At 38.0% G+C, this 21742-nt stretch overlaps 1 protein-coding gene across 7 annotated transcripts in view; it reads left to right on the top strand.

Annotated features, from left to right (window-relative positions):
* Window positions 1–21742, top strand: part of vps13c (vacuolar protein sorting 13 homolog C) — an 81971-nt gene that overhangs the window by 54476 nt on the left and 5753 nt on the right. For all 7 annotated transcript variants that reach the window (XM_083558090.1, XM_083558094.1, XM_083558091.1 and 4 more), the window contains 25 exons: window positions 4368–4457; window positions 4609–4764; window positions 4873–5137; window positions 5908–6068; window positions 6311–6432; window positions 7252–7549; window positions 7739–8128; window positions 9590–9694; window positions 9768–9929; window positions 10050–10175; window positions 10331–10464; window positions 10560–10686; window positions 11611–11846; window positions 12304–12448; window positions 12528–12668; window positions 13942–14023; window positions 14115–14184; window positions 14292–14403; window positions 14819–14932; window positions 15265–15398; window positions 15480–15561; window positions 17317–17430; window positions 17688–17763; window positions 17902–18065; window positions 19244–19289. In XM_083558090.1, coding sequence (XP_083414216.1) covers window positions 4368–4457; window positions 4609–4764; window positions 4873–5137; window positions 5908–6068; window positions 6311–6432; window positions 7252–7549; window positions 7739–8128; window positions 9590–9694; window positions 9768–9929; window positions 10050–10175; window positions 10331–10464; window positions 10560–10686; window positions 11611–11846; window positions 12304–12448; window positions 12528–12668; window positions 13942–14023; window positions 14115–14184; window positions 14292–14403; window positions 14819–14932; window positions 15265–15398; window positions 15480–15561; window positions 17317–17430; window positions 17688–17763; window positions 17902–18065; window positions 19244–19289 — 3652 coding nt within the window. The remainder of the gene's footprint in view (window positions 1–4367; window positions 4458–4608; window positions 4765–4872; window positions 5138–5907; window positions 6069–6310; window positions 6433–7251; window positions 7550–7738; window positions 8129–9589; window positions 9695–9767; window positions 9930–10049; window positions 10176–10330; window positions 10465–10559; window positions 10687–11610; window positions 11847–12303; window positions 12449–12527; window positions 12669–13941; window positions 14024–14114; window positions 14185–14291; window positions 14404–14818; window positions 14933–15264; window positions 15399–15479; window positions 15562–17316; window positions 17431–17687; window positions 17764–17901; window positions 18066–19243; window positions 19290–21742) is intronic.

The following is a 21742-nucleotide window of genomic DNA, read 5'->3' on the forward strand; positions in this document are numbered from 1 at the left end:
AACACATTTCCATCTCCATCCTTTATTGCTCTTGTAGCACATCCTTCCCATGCGGTTTAGCTACACTGTCCCCTGCCAACACCTTACAGTCTTTAATCTATTTCAGGTTGCATCTCCTACATAGAACATAGTCCACCTGTGTGCACCTTCCTCCACTCTTATATGCACTCTATGATCCCCCTTCTTCTTAAAATAAGTGTTCAACACTGCCATTTCCATCCTTTTAGCAAAATCCACCACCATCTGCCCTTCTACATTCCTCTCCTTAAAGCCATACCTACCCATCACCTCTTCATCCCCTCTGTTACCTTCACCTACATGGGCATTAAAGTCTGCCCCAATCACTTATCTTTCATTTCTGGGTACACCTCCTACCACTTCATCTAACTCACTCCAGAATTTTTTTTCTTCCATCTCACAGCCCACTTGTGGAGCATAAGCACTGATGACATTTATCATCACCCCTTCAACTTCCAGCTTCACGTTCATCACCCTATCAGAAACTCTCTTCACCTCCACTACACTCCTACTGTACTCTTCCTTCAGTATCACCCCTACACCATTTCTCTTTCCATCCACACCATGATAGAACAGTTTAAACCCACCTCCAATGTTCCTGGCATTACTCCCTTTCCACTTGGTCTCCTGAACACACAACATGTCTACCATTCTCCTCTCCATCAAATCAGTTATCTCTCTCCATTTTACCAGTCATAGTACCAACATTTAAAGTACCAACCCAAACCTTCACTTTCCTACACTTCTCCTTTTCCTGCCGTCTCTGTAGACGTCTTCCTCCTCTCCTTCTCTTCCTTCGGCCAACAGTAGCCCAATTTCCACCGGTACCCTGTTGGCTAATGATACCTGTGGCGGTCGTTGTTAACCCGGGCCTCGACCGATCCGGTATGAAATTCTGGTTCGTGATCCGCATATTTGATTTGGCACATGTTTTACGCTGGATGCCCTTCCTAACGCAACCCTCCCCATTTATCCGGGATTGGGAACGGCACTAAGAGTGCACTGGCTTGTGCAACTTTAATGGCTGGGTTTAACTTGATACAAAGCTTAATTACTCATTAAAAAGTCACTTTACCATGTCCACAACCAGTGTTGTGCTAGTTACTAAAAAAATAGTAACTAGTTACAGTTACTAGTTACTTCATTCAAAAAGTAATGCGTTACTGTTAAAAGTAACTTTTTAGTTACTTTTTTTAAAGAACGTTCTTTAATGTTCCCATTAATGCCCTTTTATGCGTTATGGTCTACACAAACACAAAACTGACTTAAACACAAAGTAGTTTTTAAACACTATTTTATTGTTGTGTTGAGCTCTTAAAAATGTTCCTTTCACAGCTTAAGTATGAAAACTATAAACAATGTACAACAGAACACCGGGTTAGCTTCTAGCTTCTAGCATGGAGTTCCTGGAGGAACTTCAACAGATTAGATTGGAGTTGCTGTTTATCGCAGTAGATACGAGCTTCAAACCAGAAAGACACAGCTTACATTTGACTTAAAAGTTTTTGTCTTTATACTCAACTAAAGTGAAATAATGAGCATATTTTCACTTTGAGAAACTCGTCTTGCTCTCGCCTCGACTAGTCATTACTGCCGCACAGACCTGAATAAACGGAGACACGCCCACAGTTCGTCTTCTTCGTGTTTACAGTGGTTCATCCACCAATCCTACAATGCGTCTTCTTCGTGTTTACAGTGGTTCATCCACCAATCCTACAATGCGTCTTCTTCGTGTTTACAGTGGTTCATCCACCAATCCTACAATGCGTCTTCTTCGTGTTTACAGTGGTTCATCCACCAATCCTACAATGCGTCTTCTTCGTTTTTACAGTGGTTTATCCACCAATCCTACAATGCGTCTTCTTCGTGTTTACAGTGGTTTATCCACCAATCCTACAATGCGTCGCTGCTGTAAACATGTTTGACTGTAGTCTACACTTCAGCCGAAATTCATTCATTTAAAAAAGTAACGGATAACGCACCATACGGTAACGGAGTTACTTTATTTTTGAAAGTAACGCGTTACAGTATTAGTTACTGTCAAAAGTAACGTGTTACTGCTTAACACTGTCCACAAAAATACTGCCATGTAGATGGACTGGTGAGATGAAGTGACAGTTATTTGGACATATTTCCAATTAATGATTAATGATTAATGAGGAAAATGAAAGCAAAGCAGACTGCAAACAATGTCATATACAGTGCCTTGCAAAAGTATTGACCCCCCTTGGCGTTTTTCCTATTTTGTTGCCTTACAACTTGGAATTAAAATTGATTTTTATTTGGATTTCATGTAATGGACATACAAAAAATAGTCCAAATTGGTGAAGTAAAATAAAAAAAATAACTTGTTTAAAAAAATTCAAAAAAATAATTAACGGATAAGTGGTGCGTGCATATGTATTCAGCACCTTTGCTATTAAACCTTTAAGACCTGGTGCAACCAATTACCTTCAGAAGTCACGTAATTACTTAAATAAAGTCCACCTGTGTGCAATCTAAGTGTCACATGATCTCTGTATATATATATATATATATATATATATATATATATATATATATATATATATATATATATATATATATATACACCTGTTCTGAAAGGCCCCAGAGTCTGCAACACCACTAAGCAAGGGGCACCACCAAGCAAGCGGCACCATGAAGACCAAGGAGCTCACCAAACAGGTCAGGGACAAAGTTGTGGAGAAGTAAAGATCAGGGTTGGGTTATAAAAAAATATCCAAAACTTTGAACATCACACGGAGCACCATTAAAGCCATTATTAAAAAATGGAAAGAATATGGCACCACAACAAACCTGGCAAGAGAGGGCCGCCCACCAAAGCTCACGGACCAGGCAAGAAGGGCATTAATCAGAGAGGCAACAAAGAGACCAAAGATAACCCTGAAGGAGCTGCAAAGCTCCACAGCGGAGATTGAAGTATCTGTCCATAGGACCACTTCAAGCCGTACACTCCACAGAGCTGGGGTTTACGGAAGAGTGGCCAGAAAAAAGCTATTGCTTAAAGAAAAAAATAAGCAAACACGTTTGGTGTTCGCCAAAAGGCATGTGGGAGACTCCCCAAACATATGGAAGAAGGTACTCTGGTCAGATGAGACTAAAATGTAGCTTTTTGCCCATCAAGGAAAACGCTATGTCTGGCGCAAACCCAACACCTCTCATCACCCCGAGAACACAATTTTTCATCAGCAGGGACTGGGAAACTTGTCAGAATTGAAGGAATGATGGATGGCACTAAATACAGGGAAATTCTTGAGGGAAACCTGTTTCAGTCTTCCAGAGATTTGAGACTGGGACGGAGGTTCACCTTCCAGCAGGACAATGACCCTAAGCATACTGCTTAAGCAACACTCGAGTTGTTTAAGGGGAAACATTTAAATGTCTTGGAATGGCCTAGTCAAAGCCCAGACCTCAATCCAATTGAGAATCTGTGGTTTGACTTAAAGATTGCTGTACACCAGCGGAACCCATCCAACTTGAAGGAGCTGGAGCAGTTTTGCCTTGAAGAATGGGCAAAAATCCCAGTGGCTAGATGTGCCAAGCTTAAAGATACATACCCTAAGAGACTTGCAGCTGTAATTGCTGCAAAAGGTGGCTCTACAAAGTATTGACTTTGGGGGGTGAATAGTTATGAACGCTCAAGTTTTCTGGTTTTTTGTCTTATTTCTTGTTTGTTTCACAATAAAAAATATTTTGCATCTTCAAAGTGGTAGGCATGTTGTGTAAATCAAATGATACAAACCCCCAAAATATCTATTTTATTTCCAGGTTGAAAGACAACAAAATAGGAAAAACGCCAAGGGGGGGGGTCAATACTTTTGCAAGGCACTGTACGTATGTCCACGACTCCAAAAGTCTTGCACAAAATGCTGTTAAACAATTTTGAATTTCATGAGCATGGGGTTTCTTTCAAGTCTTTTTTTCCATGCTGACTATGCAAAAAGCACAGATAACTATAATAATTGTGTCAACAGTATTTGAACATACAAGGTGTCTTTGTTTGGATTCCAAATTTTAGTATTGTGTTAGTTTTCATGGGGTCCAGTCAGGTCACTTTCTGGTGTAAAAAGCCATTTATTGTCCATTTGATGGCTAAATGATTGTACTCTCTAATCCAGACACATTACTCTTGGAAAGACTGAACTAGGGGCTTTCAAACATGCATCACAACCTGAATGCTGAATTTGCTACTGATATGAACTAAAAATCATTGAATACTTACATCATCACAATGATAGGTTTATAACATATCAATAAAGTGACTTATTGTCAATGCTGTTTATGTTGTGAACTGCTGAGGTTTTCTTGATTGTTCCCTATTGTTTCAGGTGAACTATTTCAATGAGTCTTATGCCGTTTGGGAGCCTCTTATAGAGAGAGTTGATAATGGCAAACGCAGATGGAACCTTGGAATTGAGGTATTCTCTATTACTATTTGAACAGTTTTTTGTATACCATTCATGTTAGTGTACAAATATATATTTATTGCTTTTTGAGTCTTATTTTTCTGTTGTTCTTCCACTAAAAATATTTTTTATTCTTGTTGATTTTATTTTTGGTTATGCATAGATAAAAAATAACCCTGTTTGGGATAAGAGCCCTGTTCCTGGTGATGACTTCATAGTGCTGCCTGAATCTTGTACATCCATCAACATCTGCTCCAAAGACACCATGAACATTACATTGTCCAAATGCTGCCTGAATGTCTTTTACAACCTCATTCAGGTATACATTTATTTGATTTAGATTAAGCAAAATAAAATATTACATAGTAAAACCTTTGTTGAATTCTTACTTATTTGGTTATCCTGTTAACTTGTGTTTGAATGTCAGGCTTTCTCAGAGGGCACTGTCTCTTCATTCGATCACTCTCTAAAAGAGAAAGCCCCATTTACTATCCGGAATTCCCTTGGCATTCCACTGATCATCGAGCACAGTGCAAATCTGCGCTTGGTTGTCTCATCATCCCAAAGTAAAATGCCTGAAGTAGGAGTGGGAGAATCCTTGGATTTGGAATATTCTATTTTTGAAAATACAACACGAGTTAAACTGTCAACACTGCAGAGACAAGAGAGCTGCCTTTTCAACCTTAGCATTGGTATTTGCATCCTTTTCATCACATTCTGCATCCTATTCTTTGTGAGACACACAAAAAAATTATTGGAAAACTTTCTCTAGGAATATACTCATATATACATTATGGGATGCATTTGTTGTTTTGATTAGCCAAAGCGCTACTCAAAATCTAATCAGAAAGTTCAATTTTGGGTCATTTAATCTGCACTGTTTATTTGTATGTTTATTAAAGAGAAGGTTTTGCCACAATTTCATAAATACTGTTCACATTTGCACACCTGTCAAGATATTTTCACACCTGGAGGAATGCTATGTTGTGAGCAAGGCAGGGCAACTTTCTGTCTAGCTTTTCTCTGCCCTGTTCATAACCAAATTTATTAATGCTTTTCATTGGGGAAAAAAGCCAAAAGAACACATTCTCCTGTTGGATAGGTCCCAGTCTGATTTCAGTCCAAACCACAGTATTGAAACACAGAAATTCCAGCATCTATAGTTTATCCATTGCATTTATAACTGGATTATTAGTATTAATTGTGCCAGAATGTGTGTATAACCCCCCAAGTATCTGCATACCTGCTTCAGTTTGTCTGCAGTTTAATTGCTGTCCAACAGACCACACTGCCTCTGCAGGGAATCACCATGACCTTATGGTTTTGACCCAATGCCTGGTCTTTTTGGAGAATGGCCACCAGCTGTATGCCAATCAGCATAACTGGTGTGCTAGTAATTGGCAAAAAAGAGATTTAAATGTAAATGTTTTTCCATCATAGTAATATTGTACTTTGTCTGCAGTGCCCAAAGGCTACAGTGAGATTTCTAATATCCCTGTGGATAAACCAGGCCGGAGGCTCTATAATGTGCAAAAATCCACACATCAGGAGTCTGTATCTGTGCTTTTGCAGATCAGTGCATCAGAAGGTAACAAAGTCATCACTGTGCGCTCCCCGCTACAGGTAAATGCGTATGTTTTTTATATGCAATGATAAATCTTTTACTGCATTGATTTTATATTCCAAAATTATAATAGTGCCAGAAAGGGAGTTCACTAGAAGCGACTAATAATTAGAATAAAGCTGGGGAAATATTTATACGCCCTAATTTGTAAATGGCACTGTAATATCAGATTAAGCATAAGTAAATATGTATTTATGTATTGGTATACAGTATATATGTCCATTTGTTTCTTCTTTTATAGATTAAGAATCATTTCTCAGTGCCATTTGCCATTTTGAAGTACTGCTCTAATTTAGGAGGGCTTGTGAATGTTGGAGTTGCTGAACCAGACAAAGAGTTTCATGTCACGCTGGACTCTTACAGGTATGCATTAAATACATACTGATGTGATGTGAGATTTTTGCATCTCTGATGTATATATAGGTATGTACTGTATGTATGTATGTATGTATGTAAAATGATTATAATATATATAAATATCTGTTTGGTATAGTTGGGGGAAGAAATGCAAAACATAAAATTGCTTGTGGTTTTTTTATCAATGCAGTTTATTATTATTAACATTTGAGAATTTTTAAAACAACTGTACATAAAATGCTTGCTTGGTTAAATAATATATAAAATAACATTTGATAAAAAAAATTATATATAAAAATTGTATAAAATCTAATTAATACAGTACACTTTTTATTAAATTTAATAAATTAAGTAATTGATTAAATAAAAAAATTTTCATGAATGAAATTGATTTAATAAAATTTAATAAATGGAAAAATTGTTTTTAGAATATTGTTATAAAATACAGATGTGTATATAAATGTGTGTGTATGCGTGTGTTTATGTGTGTGTTTCACATTTTATATTTAATAGTCTAAAGATATGTTCTTCTTAACTGTTCTACTTATTTGTGCAAACTTTAACAAATGTCTTCATTCTTTCCATCCTTCATTCATTCACTCCCTTGATAAAGAATGTTGTTTGGTCTGGCATGGCTGCTTCTAAGCTTATTAGTCTTTGTTATTGATATGCAATAACTCATGGAATCAAAAAATAAGGTTACTGTTCCAAAACATTTGAAAGAGACTTTGTCCATAGATCTTACATTGGAAACAGATCAAGTCAAGACGAAGATAAGTTTTATTAATATAGCCTAATTATGTCTAATTAAATGTTTTGATATAGATGTCGCTTGTTCGTGATGCCAGTTGGACCTCTTGAGGGCCAGTATCAGATATCGACCACGCACATTGCATGGAAGGAGCAGGTTCATAAAAGTTCAGAGGTGCATTCCATCATGCAGTGCCCATCAAAAGATAGCAGCTTACGGCCTGTTGTAATCAACACACTGGCAGTGCCAGACAGCCTGTCTCACATTGATAGCCAGAGAGAAGAAGAATGGGACCCTGCGTACATTATCCACCTGCATCCAACTGTTTCCCTTCGAAACCTGCTTCCATATTCCATCCGTTGCCTGATGGAGGTACATGGCAAGCATTAACAGCACAATTTATAAAATGAACAATATTTTACTTATAAATTCTTAACACCAAAAGCAATATCTCTATAGACATCAGAATAAATCAATTTCCAAAATATTAACTCACCCATCAGCCTAGTTTTACTGTTCTTATCTCTTTGTTTTGTTTTTCTTACTGCCTCTTTGACCCAGGGTTCAGCTGATTTTGTAGAGCTGGAAGAAGGCAGCACAGCTGATCTGCTGAACGCGAACATCATGGGGGAAATCATGGAATTAGTGCTTGTGAAGTATCAGGGCCGCAACTGGAACAGCCATGTCAAGATCACCTCGGCTATGCCAGAGTTATTTCCTGTCTGCTTTACCAGCGACACCAGTGAGAATCTCACTGTTGATGTGTATGCACACATGAGCCACATGGCTGGACAGCTCATCATTTCAATCTTCAGCCCATACTGGATCATAAACAAGACAGGTCGGGTGTTGCAATACCGGGCTGAAGACATCCATGTTAAACACCCTTCTGATTTTCGAGATGTGATCTTGTTCTCCTTCAAGAAGAAAAACATTTTCAGCAAGAACAAAGTGAGTGCAGAAAGCCATAAACTATTTTTAGATCTAATAGCTAATCCCTGTTGAGCTTTAACTTTTATCAGAAATTTTAAGGATTAATAAATGTGTCCTATATATTAATGGATCTACATATCAAGACATGCTAAAAAAATCATCTGGTCCTTACATTTCTTAGAATTAGGTAAATACAGCCTCAGATAACCAACACCACATGATATGTGACACCGTGTCGTTATTTATTTTACAAAAACAAAGCTATTTCAACATCAGCAGTGTGACCGCCTCTAAAAAGCTCAAAGTTTTGCAGTTTTCTGCTCTGGAGCATTCAGGTGTGTGCTAACAAATGCCAAGGAGGAAAGACAATGATTGCAATTAAGCAATCTTTGCTACCCATCAGTCTGGGAGGGCCATTTCAAACCCATATAAACTTCATGAATGTTCACAAGTGGAAAACATTCAAGACAGTTACCAACCTTCCTCAGAACATGTGTCAGTGAAATTGACTCTTAGATTCTACAGGCCTTAGCATGTTAAAAGTTAATGACAGGACAGTTTTTTGGCCAGGAAAAAGCCACTTCTCTCTAAAAAGAAAATAGCAGCACATCCTAGGTTTGCAAAGAAGCATCTGAACAAACCACAAGACTTCTGGAATAATGTCCTTTGGACACACAAGACCAAGGTGGAGATTTTTGGCCATAATGCACAGCATCACATTTGACACAAAAAACAATACACAACAGATCAGCACAAACACCTCATACCAGCTGTCAAGTACAACAACAGTAGGGACAAACTTACACATAAAGAACATCTTATTCATTCTTTATCAACACATGATCTGTGTAAAGCTGCTTTGAGACAATGTTCATTGTTAAAATGGCTATACAAATAAAAATGTATTGAATTGAATTGCAGTCAGGTGGTATAGGGGTGATGATTTGGGTTTATTTTGACCTGGGCAACTTTAATCATTAAGTTGGCCATGAACTCCTCAGTATACTTTAATATTCTAGTTATATATAAGGCCATCTGGTCTGGCTAAAACTGGGGCATGCAACAGGACATGAACCCTAGAACACCAGCAAGTCTACTCAAACTCTCAACCCTACTGAAATGCTGTAGCCTTGCTGAATCCTGGACCTTACGAGAGCTGTGCATAAACAAATGATTGCAAAACTTAATGAACTGAAGCAACAATGTAAAAAAAAGAGTGAGCCAAAATTCTTCCACATTGATGGAAAACTGAAAATAGTCAAACAGAACATGATTACTTTGAAGTTAATAATGCTAAAGGTGGTTGTACGAGCGATTAAATCATAAGGTGTAGATTTTCTCACATGGATCCTCTATATCAGCTTGATTTTTATAAAGCTAAATAATGACATGGTTGCCATGTGTTGCTGTTTATCTATTTTATTTATACATAAAACATGAAATATGTACATAAAACATGTGTTTGCTTTTGTGACATAGCTGCAGCTTTGCGTGTCCACCAGCTCCTGGTCGGATGGCTTTTCTCTGGATACAGTGGGCAGCTATGGGTGTGTTCGTTGCCAAGATAAAAACATGGACTTCTTGGTAAGAACTTTGAACTGGATGTGTGGAATAAAGTGAGCATCCAAAAAGACTCAAACTTTGTTTTGTTTTTTAGGTGGAAATCAGTATACAATTAAGCAGTTTTAACCTGACGCGGATTGTGACTATTAGCCCTTTCTATACTTTGGTGAATAAGTCTTCTTTTGAGCTTGAAGTTGGGGAGGTGAAAAATGACAGTAATGTCAGCAACAAGTGGCACTACATCTCCTCCACAGAGGTTTGAAAATTTTTTACTTGTGATTTTTACAATTGTTTCCTCTCTTCCAGTTACCATGTGATTTTATAAAGTATTTATTTTCAATGGTAGCAAACTACACTGTGTGTGTGTTTTCTGCAGTGTTTGCCTTTGTGGCCAGAGTCTAGTACAGAGAAGTTGTGCGTACGTGTAGTAGGTACTGAATTGGCCTCCAAATCCTTTTTCCTGAACAAACAAGACAATGGAACTTTGCTTTGCATGGAGCAGGTAAGTGTGTTTACATAGTGTGTGGTTTCACACTTCATTAATGCTTTGAACATGAGACATAGAAACATTAACATTCCAGCAAAAGTTTCAATCTCACTACAAGAAACAGGTGCTTTAGACAGAATTAGAACAACATTACTTGTTTTTTTTTGCAGTATGGAGGCATCATAGTAGATGCAAACATCACAGACCACTCCACTGCAATCAGCTTCACTGACTATTATGACGGTGCAGCTCCTGCTCTACTGGTGAACCATACTGCCAGAGATACCATCACAATCAGACAGAGGTTAGCAACCCCCACTGTGTCTTTGTAATGTAAAATCTTTTTCACTGGTGCTGTTAAGCTCTGCCTTCTCCAATACATTGATTGATTTGCTGTAGTGGCTGTGAGGCATTCAGTGACCTGAAGCCTGGTGAGGTTCAGCTCTTTGTGTGGGACAACCCTGCAGGGGTGCGGAAACTGTGCTGGACATGTCAGGGCTACAGTGGAGAACTAGACCTGATTAAGGTCAGAAATATAGTCCTTCATACATAATATGTTTTGTAAGACTGATTGCTTTGATTTATTTAAATATTAGTAAAAGAATAGTGATAGTGAGGGTTATAGATATTGTCTGATATGTGGCCATAGCCTTCTCAAAGCAAATTAAGACTTAGAGAACAAAGTATGCCCACATTTAAGACTTAGTCAGTCTGAGATTTTTTGTTTTGCACAAATAAAACATTTTTTTTGTTTTCAGCAACAAAAAAGCCCATTCTTTTATTCATTATTTTATTCATTTCAATATTTTTTTGTGTCTTCCCTAAACAGGGACAAGCTCAAAACAAAGATGAATTTTTAAAATTTATATAATTATGGTTTATATACACCGATCAGCCGTAACACCACATACCAGACCACCTGCCTAATATTGTGTAGGTCCCCTTAGTGCTACCAAAACAGCTCTGACCCATTAAGGCATTGTTTTCACAAGCCTTCAGAAGGTGTGCTTTGGGAGCTGGCACCAATACATTAGCAGCAGATCCTTTAAGTTATGCATGTCGTGAGGTGAGCTGAGGTGAGGTGAGGTGAGGTGAGGACAGGACAATCGGGTCTGACAGTGAGATTGGGATCGGGGGAATTTGGAGGCCCAGTCAATATCTTTGTCATGTTCCTCAAACCATTTGTGGGCAATTTTTTTGTAGTTTAACAGGTCACATTAAAGGTCACTGCCTTTAAAGAAATACCGTTACAATGTAGGGGTGAAACATTGTTTAGATAGGTGGTATGTGTCAATGTAACACCTATGGTGGTTTTAATGTTACGGCTAATCAAAACACATTTTTCAAGGTATGATTGTTGGTCCCTTTTGTAAATTGTACAAAGGAACCCAGTAGCAGCAGTTTGACTTGAGCATTGTACTCATGTTAATGTTTTTGTTGCAAAATGTAGGACCAAAAGGGGCAGTTTACATTTGATGGTCTGACTCAGATACATTGGGTGTCATTCCTCGATGGTCGACAACGTATATTTCTTTTTACCGAAGACGTGGCTGTTGTAACCAAAGCTTGTCAAGCTGAGGAGTTGGAGCAATTCCAAAAGGAAGTCAACATCTCTGTGCAGAACCTGGGCTTGTCCCTCATCAACAATATCAATAGACATGAAATCGCATACATGGGCATTACCAGGTATGCAGTATAATATTCTCCAGCACATGAGAGCTTGAGCCTCTGTCAATATTCCATTTATAACAGAGTTTTATAAAAAAACTTTAATTTGATGTTAGCTTTAGTTGCATTTTCTCTGTTTTATTAATGGCTCGATGACACAGATAGTATTTGAACAACCCCCTAATTTAGGATTCAATCAGTTAAAGTTTATAATGAACCAAAAATATAGGGTCCAGGCAGCTTCAGATGGCATTCACAAATAGCCATCACCTTAAACCTTCCACTTTGAAAGAATTACTAAACTTTTGTTTTACGAGATATCTATACACATGATGACTTCAGCATATATATATATATATATATATATATATATATATAATATATATATATATATATATATATATATATATATATATGCTGTATATATATGCTGTATATATATGCTGTATATTGCTTTGCTTTAATTTCTACTTAGTTCGGGTGTGGTTTGGGAAATGAAACCAAAGAACCGCTGGAAGGCTTTTAAACATAAGAGCATCAGTGTTTTGGAGAAGGCCTACCAGAACCACCTTAATGGCAAGACCGAGCCAGGCTGGTTGAAACTGGAAACAGGGATTGAGGTATGAAAATAGGTCTGTCCTTTATAGACTCATCAAGGTATTACGACTAGATTTAATTGTATATGTGTATATATTTCAGGTGGACTTTACAAGGATGCCTATGCAGATGAGGCTCCCCTATTCCTGTGCCATCCGGAGGAACTTTTTGGCTGGTATTCATGTGGAGCTAAAGCAGTCACCACACCAAAGGAGCCTTCGAGCCCAGCTTCACTGGTTGCAGGTAATGCTGATATAGAGGTGTGATCAGAAGGAAAAAAATCACAAATTGTAAATCAGGAGAAAAGGATAAAAAAAAAAAATAATTAAATTAATATATTTCGCTCTGGGATGAATAAAGTGAATTGTTTTAAAGTAAGATAAAAGATTACAAAGTTCCTGTATTATGCCTTCCCAGGACATTGCAGGAATTGTGAACATGAACATAAGAAAACCTAACAAAAAAAAAAAAAGAAACATGGCTAACATTAAAAAGTTTGAGAAGGAAATTGTCATTTATTCTATTTTGCTTTTTAGAACAAAATATGAAGATAACATAGTAAGTGACATTTACTTCACACAAATGTATAAATGGTATGGTGAAGTCAGGTGTGGCAGAGAAGTATGTGAGGGTGGTGCAGGACATGTATGAGTACAGTGTGACAGCAGTGAAGTGTGTAGTAGGAACGACAGACTGGTTCAAGGTGGAGAGTTGGACTGCATTAAGGATCCGCTATGAGCCCTTTCCTGTTTGCAGTGGTGATGGACAGGTTGATGGACGAGGTCAGACAGGAGCCTCTGTGGACCATGAGCAGGTTAAGAAGAGCCTGTAGAGGTGGAGGTACATGCTGGAGAGAAGGGAAATGAAAGTCAGTAGGAGTAAGACAGAGCACATGTGTGTAAATGAGAGGGAGGGCAGTGGAGTGGTGCGGTTGCAGGAAGAAGAGGTGGTGAAGGTGGATGAGTTTAAGTACCTGGGGGCAAAGTAATGGAGTGTGTTAGAGAAGTGAAGAGTGATAGCAGGAGTGATTTGTGATAAAAGGGTATCTGCAAGAGTGAAAGGAAAAGTTTATAGGACTGTGGTGAGACCTGCAATGTTGTATGGTTTAGAGACAGCGTTGTTTAAGGATGTGGTCAGGGAAGACATGCAGGTAGTTGGTTTGAAAGAGCTTATGAACTGTGGTGACCCCTAACAGGAGCAGCTGAAAGAAAAAAAAGCTGGAATGTTTTTGTTTTTTTTTATTTATTAAGTGGATTTTCATGGCAAAAATCACTCTTTATAACATTCTGGAGTATATGTTAATTGCCATCATAAAAACTGAAGCAGCAGACTTAGTGAAAATAAATATTTGTGTCATTCTCAAAACTTTTGGCTATGGCGAAACAAACACACACACACACACACACACACACACACACACACACACACACACACACACACACACACACACACACACACACACACACACACACACACACTTACAAGCACTCTCATTTAATTTTACTATTTGTTACAGGTGGATAATCAACTAACTGGAGCCATCTTTCCAATAGTATTTCATCCTGTACCTCCACCTAAATCAATTGTTCTGGACTCAGGTACAAGTCCCTAGTTGTTTTAATGCTTAAGGATGTGTTTGTGCATAAATAAGATTATAAACACTTCATGCATGTTTTTAATGCTTTTTAGAGCCAAAGCCCTTTATAGATGTCAGCATAATTACACGATTCAATGAACACAGTCAAGTAATGCAGTTCAAGTAAGTGCTTTTCCACATGCATGCCCTGGAGCAGACGTATTAAATTATGAGTTAGAGTTACTTATTAAAATATATGGACCGAATAATTTGTGTGTGTGTGTGTTAAGGTACTTCATGGTACTAGTACAGGAGATGGCAGTAAAGATGGATCAGGGATTTTTGGGGGAGATCCTTGCTTTCTTTTCTCCTGCCACCAGCATTCAGGCTGACAAGAAAAAGGTACCTACTGTAACATAATGCATATTATATTCATTATATTATATGATATATTATATGAATATAATACTTGATACTTGGGTTGCAGTAATAGTGTTTTTATTCTGCTTTCCATACATAAAAGCACCTGGGGAAATGTTATGTAAAGGTTTATCAAATATCCAGATTATGTTGGCGGTTTAAGTACCAGGTCTCCGAGGCCAAATAACCCTCACTTTGTTCTTAATTGTCTTTGTTCTTAATGGTCATATGCAGTCTACAGATACATGTGTCTCATTTACTTGGCTTTAGAAACAATATTCAGATAAGCATGTGTGGACATTTTTGACAGTATTCTGCTTACTTTAGACCATAATTATCTTATAATCTCAAATTTCTCCATTCTAGCATGTATTGTTACTTATATACTTTTTTGCAGAGTAATTTGATCGAGAAAGACCTCAATTCACTACAAACACAACTGATGGAGAGCTCCATTACTGACACTTCAGGCCTCAGCTTCTTTGAGCACTTCCACATCTCTCCAATTAAAGTAAGAAGAATCATATAAAGGTTTTTGTTAAATATTTCTATATTTCTGTTTAAATATCATCTGAATGTCAAGTCCAGAAAGTAGACAAAGAATTCAGTTTAACAGCAATATTATACTTGGTCATTTATTTATTGCGTGGCAAAAGTATGTGAACTTTTACTTCTATTATCTGGTGTGACCGCTGAACTGCTTTTATATGTATCTTTTAATTGTTGATCAGTCCTAAACGTCCTATTGACCTTTAACTAAAACTTGCTGTACAATGATAACTGCATGAATGAGCAGGTATATAGGTGTTCCTAATATCATCACAATTGTGTATGTGTGTGTAGTTGCATTTGAGTCTGTCTATTGGCTCCAGTGGAGATGAGTCTGAGGAGGGTAACATGCTGGCCCTCCAGTCAGTCAATCTGCTTCTTAAAAGCATTGGAGCAACACTTACTGATGTGGATGACCTCATCTTCAAGTAAGTACCATAAATCACTTATGAATTTATAAATTGTGACAGAAACAGTCAGATATTAATTTGATATTCTTTATATTTTAGACTTGCTTTCTTTGAAATGAAGTACCAGTTCTACCGGAGGGAGGATCTGATGTGGGCAGTGATTAAGCATTACACAGAACAGGTCAGGAGCTTTTATCACTTACATTCTGATCTTAGAAATACTACCTTCAAACTTATATGTACAGTGCCTTGCAAAAGTATTGACCCCCCCTTGGCGTTTTTCCTATTTTGTTGTCTTACAACCTGGAAATAAAATAGATATTTTGGGGGTTTGTATCATTTGATTTACACAACATGCCTACCACTTTGAAGATGCAAAATATTTTTTATTGTGAAACAAACAAGAAATAAGACAAAAAAACAGAAAACTTGAGCGTTCATAACTATTCACCCCCCAAAGTCAATACTTTGTAGAGCCACCTTTTGCAGCAATTACAGCTGCAAGTCTCTTAGGGTATGTATCTATAAGCTTGGCACATCTAGCCACTGGGATTTTTGCCCATTCTTCAAGGCAAAACTGCTCCAGCTCCTTCAAGTTGGATGGGTTCCGCTGGTGTACAGCAATCTTTAAGTCATACCACAGATTCTCAATTGGATTGAGGTCTGGGCTTTGACTAGGCCATTCCAAGACATTTAAATGTTTCCCCTTAAACCACTCGAGTGTTGCTTAAGCAGTATGCTTAGGGTCATTGTCCTGCTGGAAGGTGAACCTCCGTCCCAGTCTCAAATCTCTGGAAGACTGAAACAGGTTTCCCTCAAGAATTTCCCTGTATTTAGTGCCATCCATCATTCCTTCAATTCTGACCAGTTTCCCAGTCCCTGCTGATGAAAAACATCATGGATGGTGTTCTCGGGGTGATGAGAGGTGTTGGGTTTGCGCCAGACATAGCGTTTTCCTTGATGGGCAAAAAGCTAAATTTTAGTCTCATCTGACCAGAGTACCTTCTTCCATATGTTTGGGGAGTCTCCCACATGCCTTTTGGTGAACACCAAACGTGTTTGCTTATTTTTTTCTTTCAGCAATGGCTTTTTTCTGGCCACTTTTCCGTAAAGCCCAGCTCTGTGGAGTGTACGGCTTAAAGTGGTCCCATGGACAGATACTTCAATCTCCGCTGTTGAGCTTTGCAGCTCCTTCAGGGTTATCTTTGGTCTCTTTGTTGCCTCTCTGATTAATGCCCTTCTTGCCTGGTCCGTGAGCTTTGGTGGGCGGCCCTCTCTTGCCAGGTTTGTTGTGGTGCCATATTCTTTCCATTTTTTAATAATGGCTTTAATGGTGCTCCGTGGGATGTTCAAAGTTTTGGATATTTTTTTATAACCCAACCCTGATCTTTACTTCTCCACAACTTTGTCCCTGACCTGTTTGGTGAGCTCCTTGGTCTTCATGGTGCCGCTTGCTTGGTGGTGCCCCTTGCTTAGTGGTGTTGCAGACTCTGGGGCCTTTCAGAACAGGTGTATATATATATATATATATATATATATATATATATATATATATATATATATATATACAGAGATCATGTGACACTTAGATTGCACACAGGTGGACTTTATTTAAGACTTTTTTAACTTCTGAAGGTAATTGGTTGCACCAGGTCTTATTTAAAGGCTTAATAGCAAAGGGGGTGAATACATATGCACGCACCACTTTTCCGTTAATTATTTTTTAGAATTTTTTAAAACAAGTTATTTTTTTCATTTCACTTCACCAATTTGGACTATTTTGTGTATGTCCATTACATGAAATTCAAATAAAAATCAATTTTAATTCCAAGTTGTAAGGCAACAAAATAGGAAAAATGCCAAGGGGGGTCAATACTTTTGCAAGGCACTGTACATACTTAGTTGTTTACATTCGATTCTTTTATTTGCTTGGCAGTTCCTGAAGCAGATGTATGTGCTGGTTTTGGGATTGGATGTTTTGGGGAATCCTTTTGGACTAATAAGAGGCCTTTCAGAAGGAATGGAGGCCTTTTTCTATGAGCCCTTTCAGGTATCACATATATACACGTACATGTCCCTCATTATGTATCTACTAATAGTAAATGTATATTAGTGTTCAGACACGTCCAAGTGAAAAAGAAAATAGGTTAAGGGCAGCACCTTAGATGAATGGTCATGATACAGAAAAGCTGCACTAAGGTCAAACAACACCAGCAAGAAAATATATATATTTTCTCTATATGAGCAATTGTTTTTCTTCTGATGTTGATAAAGTTGCAAGTCAACTATATATTGTTTTTTAATTAGGGTGCTGTTCAAGGGCCTGAGGAGTTTGCAGAGGGCTTTGTCATTGGTATGCGCAGTTTTTGGGGTCATACTGTAGGTAAGGCTTTCCGATTTCTTTTGTTCTCTCCTCTCTCTCTCTCTCTCTCTCTCTCTCTCTCTCTCTCTCTCTCTCTCTCTCTCTCTCTCTCTCTCTCTGTCTCTCATGCTTCATGTATTTGTACTTTCTGTCTTGAAGGTGGAGCTGCAGGAATGGTATCCCGTATTACTGGCTCAGTTGGAAAAGGCCTGGCTGCTATCAGTATGGATAAAGAATATCAACAAAAACGTCGGGAAGAAATGAACAGACCCTCCAAAGATTTTGGATCGAGTCTGGCAAAGGGGGGCAAAGGCCTTCTGAAGGTATTTAAATTCACTGAATACAGTGTACTCTGATGGTACAGTATCTTTTGGTAACAGGTCAGAAGAGACATACAGTGAGGTTTCAGATCATCCAACTAATTTAAATATTAGTAAAAGATAACACAAGTGAACACAACAAGCAGTTTTTAAATGAAGGTTTTATTATTGAGGGAAAACAAAATCCAAAATGACATGGCCCTGTGTGAAAAAGTGTTTGCCCCCTGGTAAAAACTTTGGTTTATCACACATGAGTTCATTTTCTCTAGCCACACCCAGGCCTGATTACTGCCACACCTGTTTCAATCAATAAATCTCTTAAATAGGACCTGCCTGACAAAGTGACTAAAAGTAGACTGAAAGATCCTCAATAGCTGGACATCATGCCAAGATCCAAAGAAATTCAGAAACAAATGAGAAAGAAAGTAATTGAGATCTATCAGTCCGGAAAAGGTTATAAAGCCATTTCTAAAGCTTTGGGACGCCAGTGAACCACAGTGAGAACCATTATTCACAAATAGCAAAAACATGGAACAGTGGAGAATCTTCCCAGGAGTGGCCAGTCGACCAAAATTACCCCAAGAGCACAGTGACGATTCATCCAAGAGGTCACAAAAGACCCCACAACAACATCCAAAGACCTGCAGGCCTCACTTGCCTCAGTTAAGGTCAGTGTTCATGACCTTACCATGAGAAAGAGACTGGGCAAAAATGGTCTGCATGGCAGAGTTCCAAGATGAAAACCGCTGCTAAGCAAAGGCTCGTCTCAGTTTTGCCAGAAAACATTTTGATGATCAGCAAGACTTTTGGGAAAATACTCTGTGGACTGACGAGACAAAACTTAAACTTTTTGGAAGGTGTGTGTCCTATTACATCTGGCATAAAAGTAACACCACATTTCAGAAAAAGAACATCATACTTATCAAAACTGCATATTGTGTTCACTTGTGTTATTTTTTACTAATATTTAAATTAGTTTGATGATCTGAAACTTTAAAGTGTGACAAACATGCTAAAAAATAAGAAATCAGGAAGGGGGCAAACACTGGTTTATTACAAATTACTGGTTATTTAAGCATGTCACATTAACTAAATGTGCTAATAAGTTTGGAGATTTGAACAATAAAATGTTCAATGTAAAAATGTGAAATTAAATGTACTTATTTTTTTTTTTTTTACAGGGAGTTGTTGGTGGTGTGACTGGAATAGTTACCAAACCTGTGGAAGGTATGACACTTAATTCAAGCAGAAAAGCAAGTTGATACTAGGAATGCATAACTTGACCTCATATTCATGATCTGTTTTTTTATCATTTTATTTGATATTTGAACAGCAGTGAGTTTCACATTGTGGTTACATGAAGGGTGCAATTATTGTATTTTCCGGACTATAAGCCGCTACTTTTTTCCCACGCTTTGAACGGCCTAAACAATGAAGCGGCTAATTTATGGATTTTTCCTGGGTTTTTCCCGGTTTTACAAGCTTCAAGATAAAACACTGAGCCCCATAACACTAGACCAATGAAATTGCCGAACGGGTTCAGGTGAACCAATGAAACTCTTTATATTAAATCAGATGCGCTCCCACTGAATCGGGCCGCACCACATCATAAATATGGATGATGTTCCCCTGACGTTTGACCTGCCGCTCACTCGGACTGTTTACAGGAAATGCGAATCATTCGTCACGCTGAAAACAACTGGGCATGAAAACACACACTTCATCTGTGTTCTGAGCTGCACGGCATCGGGAGAAAAGCTTCACCCACAGGGCCGCTGGAAGTAATTTTAAGCTGTGAATTTTATTTAATAATTTTTTTTGACAAAAAAACCTATGAGCCTATGGGCCTATTTAGAATACATAAAAAAAAAATAACATAGGGCTGTGACGATGGCACTTTTTTTTTTTTTTTACCACCGCGGTGGTAGTGGACCAAATACCGGCGGTGTTGCGGTGGTTGGGGGGTTGTTTTAAAATAATAAAAAAAACCAAAAACAAAGAAACAACACACTAAAGCCTGTAAAGCATTGAAATAAATATCAGTAAATACTGGTAACTTACATAATATAATAAAGTTGAATAAAAAAATAAAAAAAATAAAAAAAGTTTTATATACACAAAGACGCGTTATAGCCTCCCACTGCGCTTTGAGAGGGATGTGGAACACGAGCAGGAAAGAGACCACCGATCTCTTTTTCTGATATCTTCATGTTGTTGTAAAAGGTACGAAGAGCTAATTTTATCTTCCACAAGGGCAAGGCATTTAGGCTATGTTTGCGTGCTGCCAGAGAATATAATATTAAATAGATATAATTAAAATAATCAAAATAATTAAATTAAAATCCAAAATACACTTAATAGCCTACGTGTGTCAAAATCATTTCGTAAAATATTCATAAGGAATTTATAAATTGTGCAAAATATTTTTAATAGGCCTACATTTTTAAAAAATCTCTCTCTCGCCAATAGGAGGTGCTGCAGCACCCCCAGCTCCCCCACTTTCTGTGGTCATGTTCACCCATGGTGATTTTTTAACGCGCGACGATGCCAAAAGAAAAACTTTGTAAATTGTTGTAAAAGGAAGGAGGAAGACAGTGAACAATGACTTTCTTGGTAGGCTTCTGTTTAGATACAAGCCGTCTAACAGACACTGTCTTTCGTTAAAGCCTGTGTAAAGTTCATTAGTTTCAGTGTAGACACCTGCGGCTTATAGACAGGTGCGGCTTATTTATGTTCTAAATAACAATCTTTGTAAAATTCAGTGGGTGCGGCTTATATTTGGGTGCGTTTAATAGTTCGGAAATTACGGTAGTTGTTTCACTGAAGGTGTAGGGTGGTGGTTGAGCTAAAAGACAATAATGTGATAATACACAATTGCATGCAGATGCAGTGTTACTAGAATAAACTAAAATGTAAACAAGATCAGTGGTATAAACGAAAAAAAATATTTTTAGAAGGTAAATGGAAACAGGACACATGAGGTAATGACCAATTACAAGGATTCAGTGGAGACAGGACATAAATCAAATAAAGCTGCACATTGCTACGTAAACACACAACCCCCCTCGGTGTGGGGGCTATAGTCTCTGACAGTGGGTGAACGTGTACATAAATGATTAAACAAATACTTGAAATCAGGCAGATGACCTTTCACAATCTTTAAGCTTGAACAAAATCAATGAATCACAACTTTAAAAATGATAAAAATGTTAATTCGGTTTCTTCTGGTACAAATGACCTGGCGTTTGCCACATTTCTGCACCGTTCAACAAAGCTGTCGAACAGGTGCATGTACTCTGCCTTCTGTTCATGCTTGATGCACCAGACCATCACAAAACCATCAGATATTTGGCAAAGGGGGTCGGTACTAAAAGGTGGCAGCGTATAGGGCAGAAGGAGAGTGGGGCACCATTCTCTGTGGTCTTGATCTTTGGGGGAAAAGTGATGATGATGATGTGCATCCTGGTTTCATCTTTTCCTCAGGTAAACAATGCACACACAGCTGGCAGTAAAGAAAAAGAAAACATGATTCATCTGAACAAGAACCTTTTTCCTTTGGTCCAGGTCTTATGCTCACATTTTTATTGTAGGTCTTTTTGGTGGACAGGGTTCAGCATGGGCACTGTGACTGAATTAAGACTGCATTAACCTTTTCTGCTATTTGTGCTCTTCTGAGGATT

The sequence above is a fragment of the Silurus aristotelis genome (assembly GCF_946808225.1).
Source record: "Silurus aristotelis genome assembly, chromosome: 13".
NCBI classification, from domain to species: Eukaryota; Metazoa; Chordata; class Actinopteri; order Siluriformes; family Siluridae; genus Silurus; species Silurus aristotelis.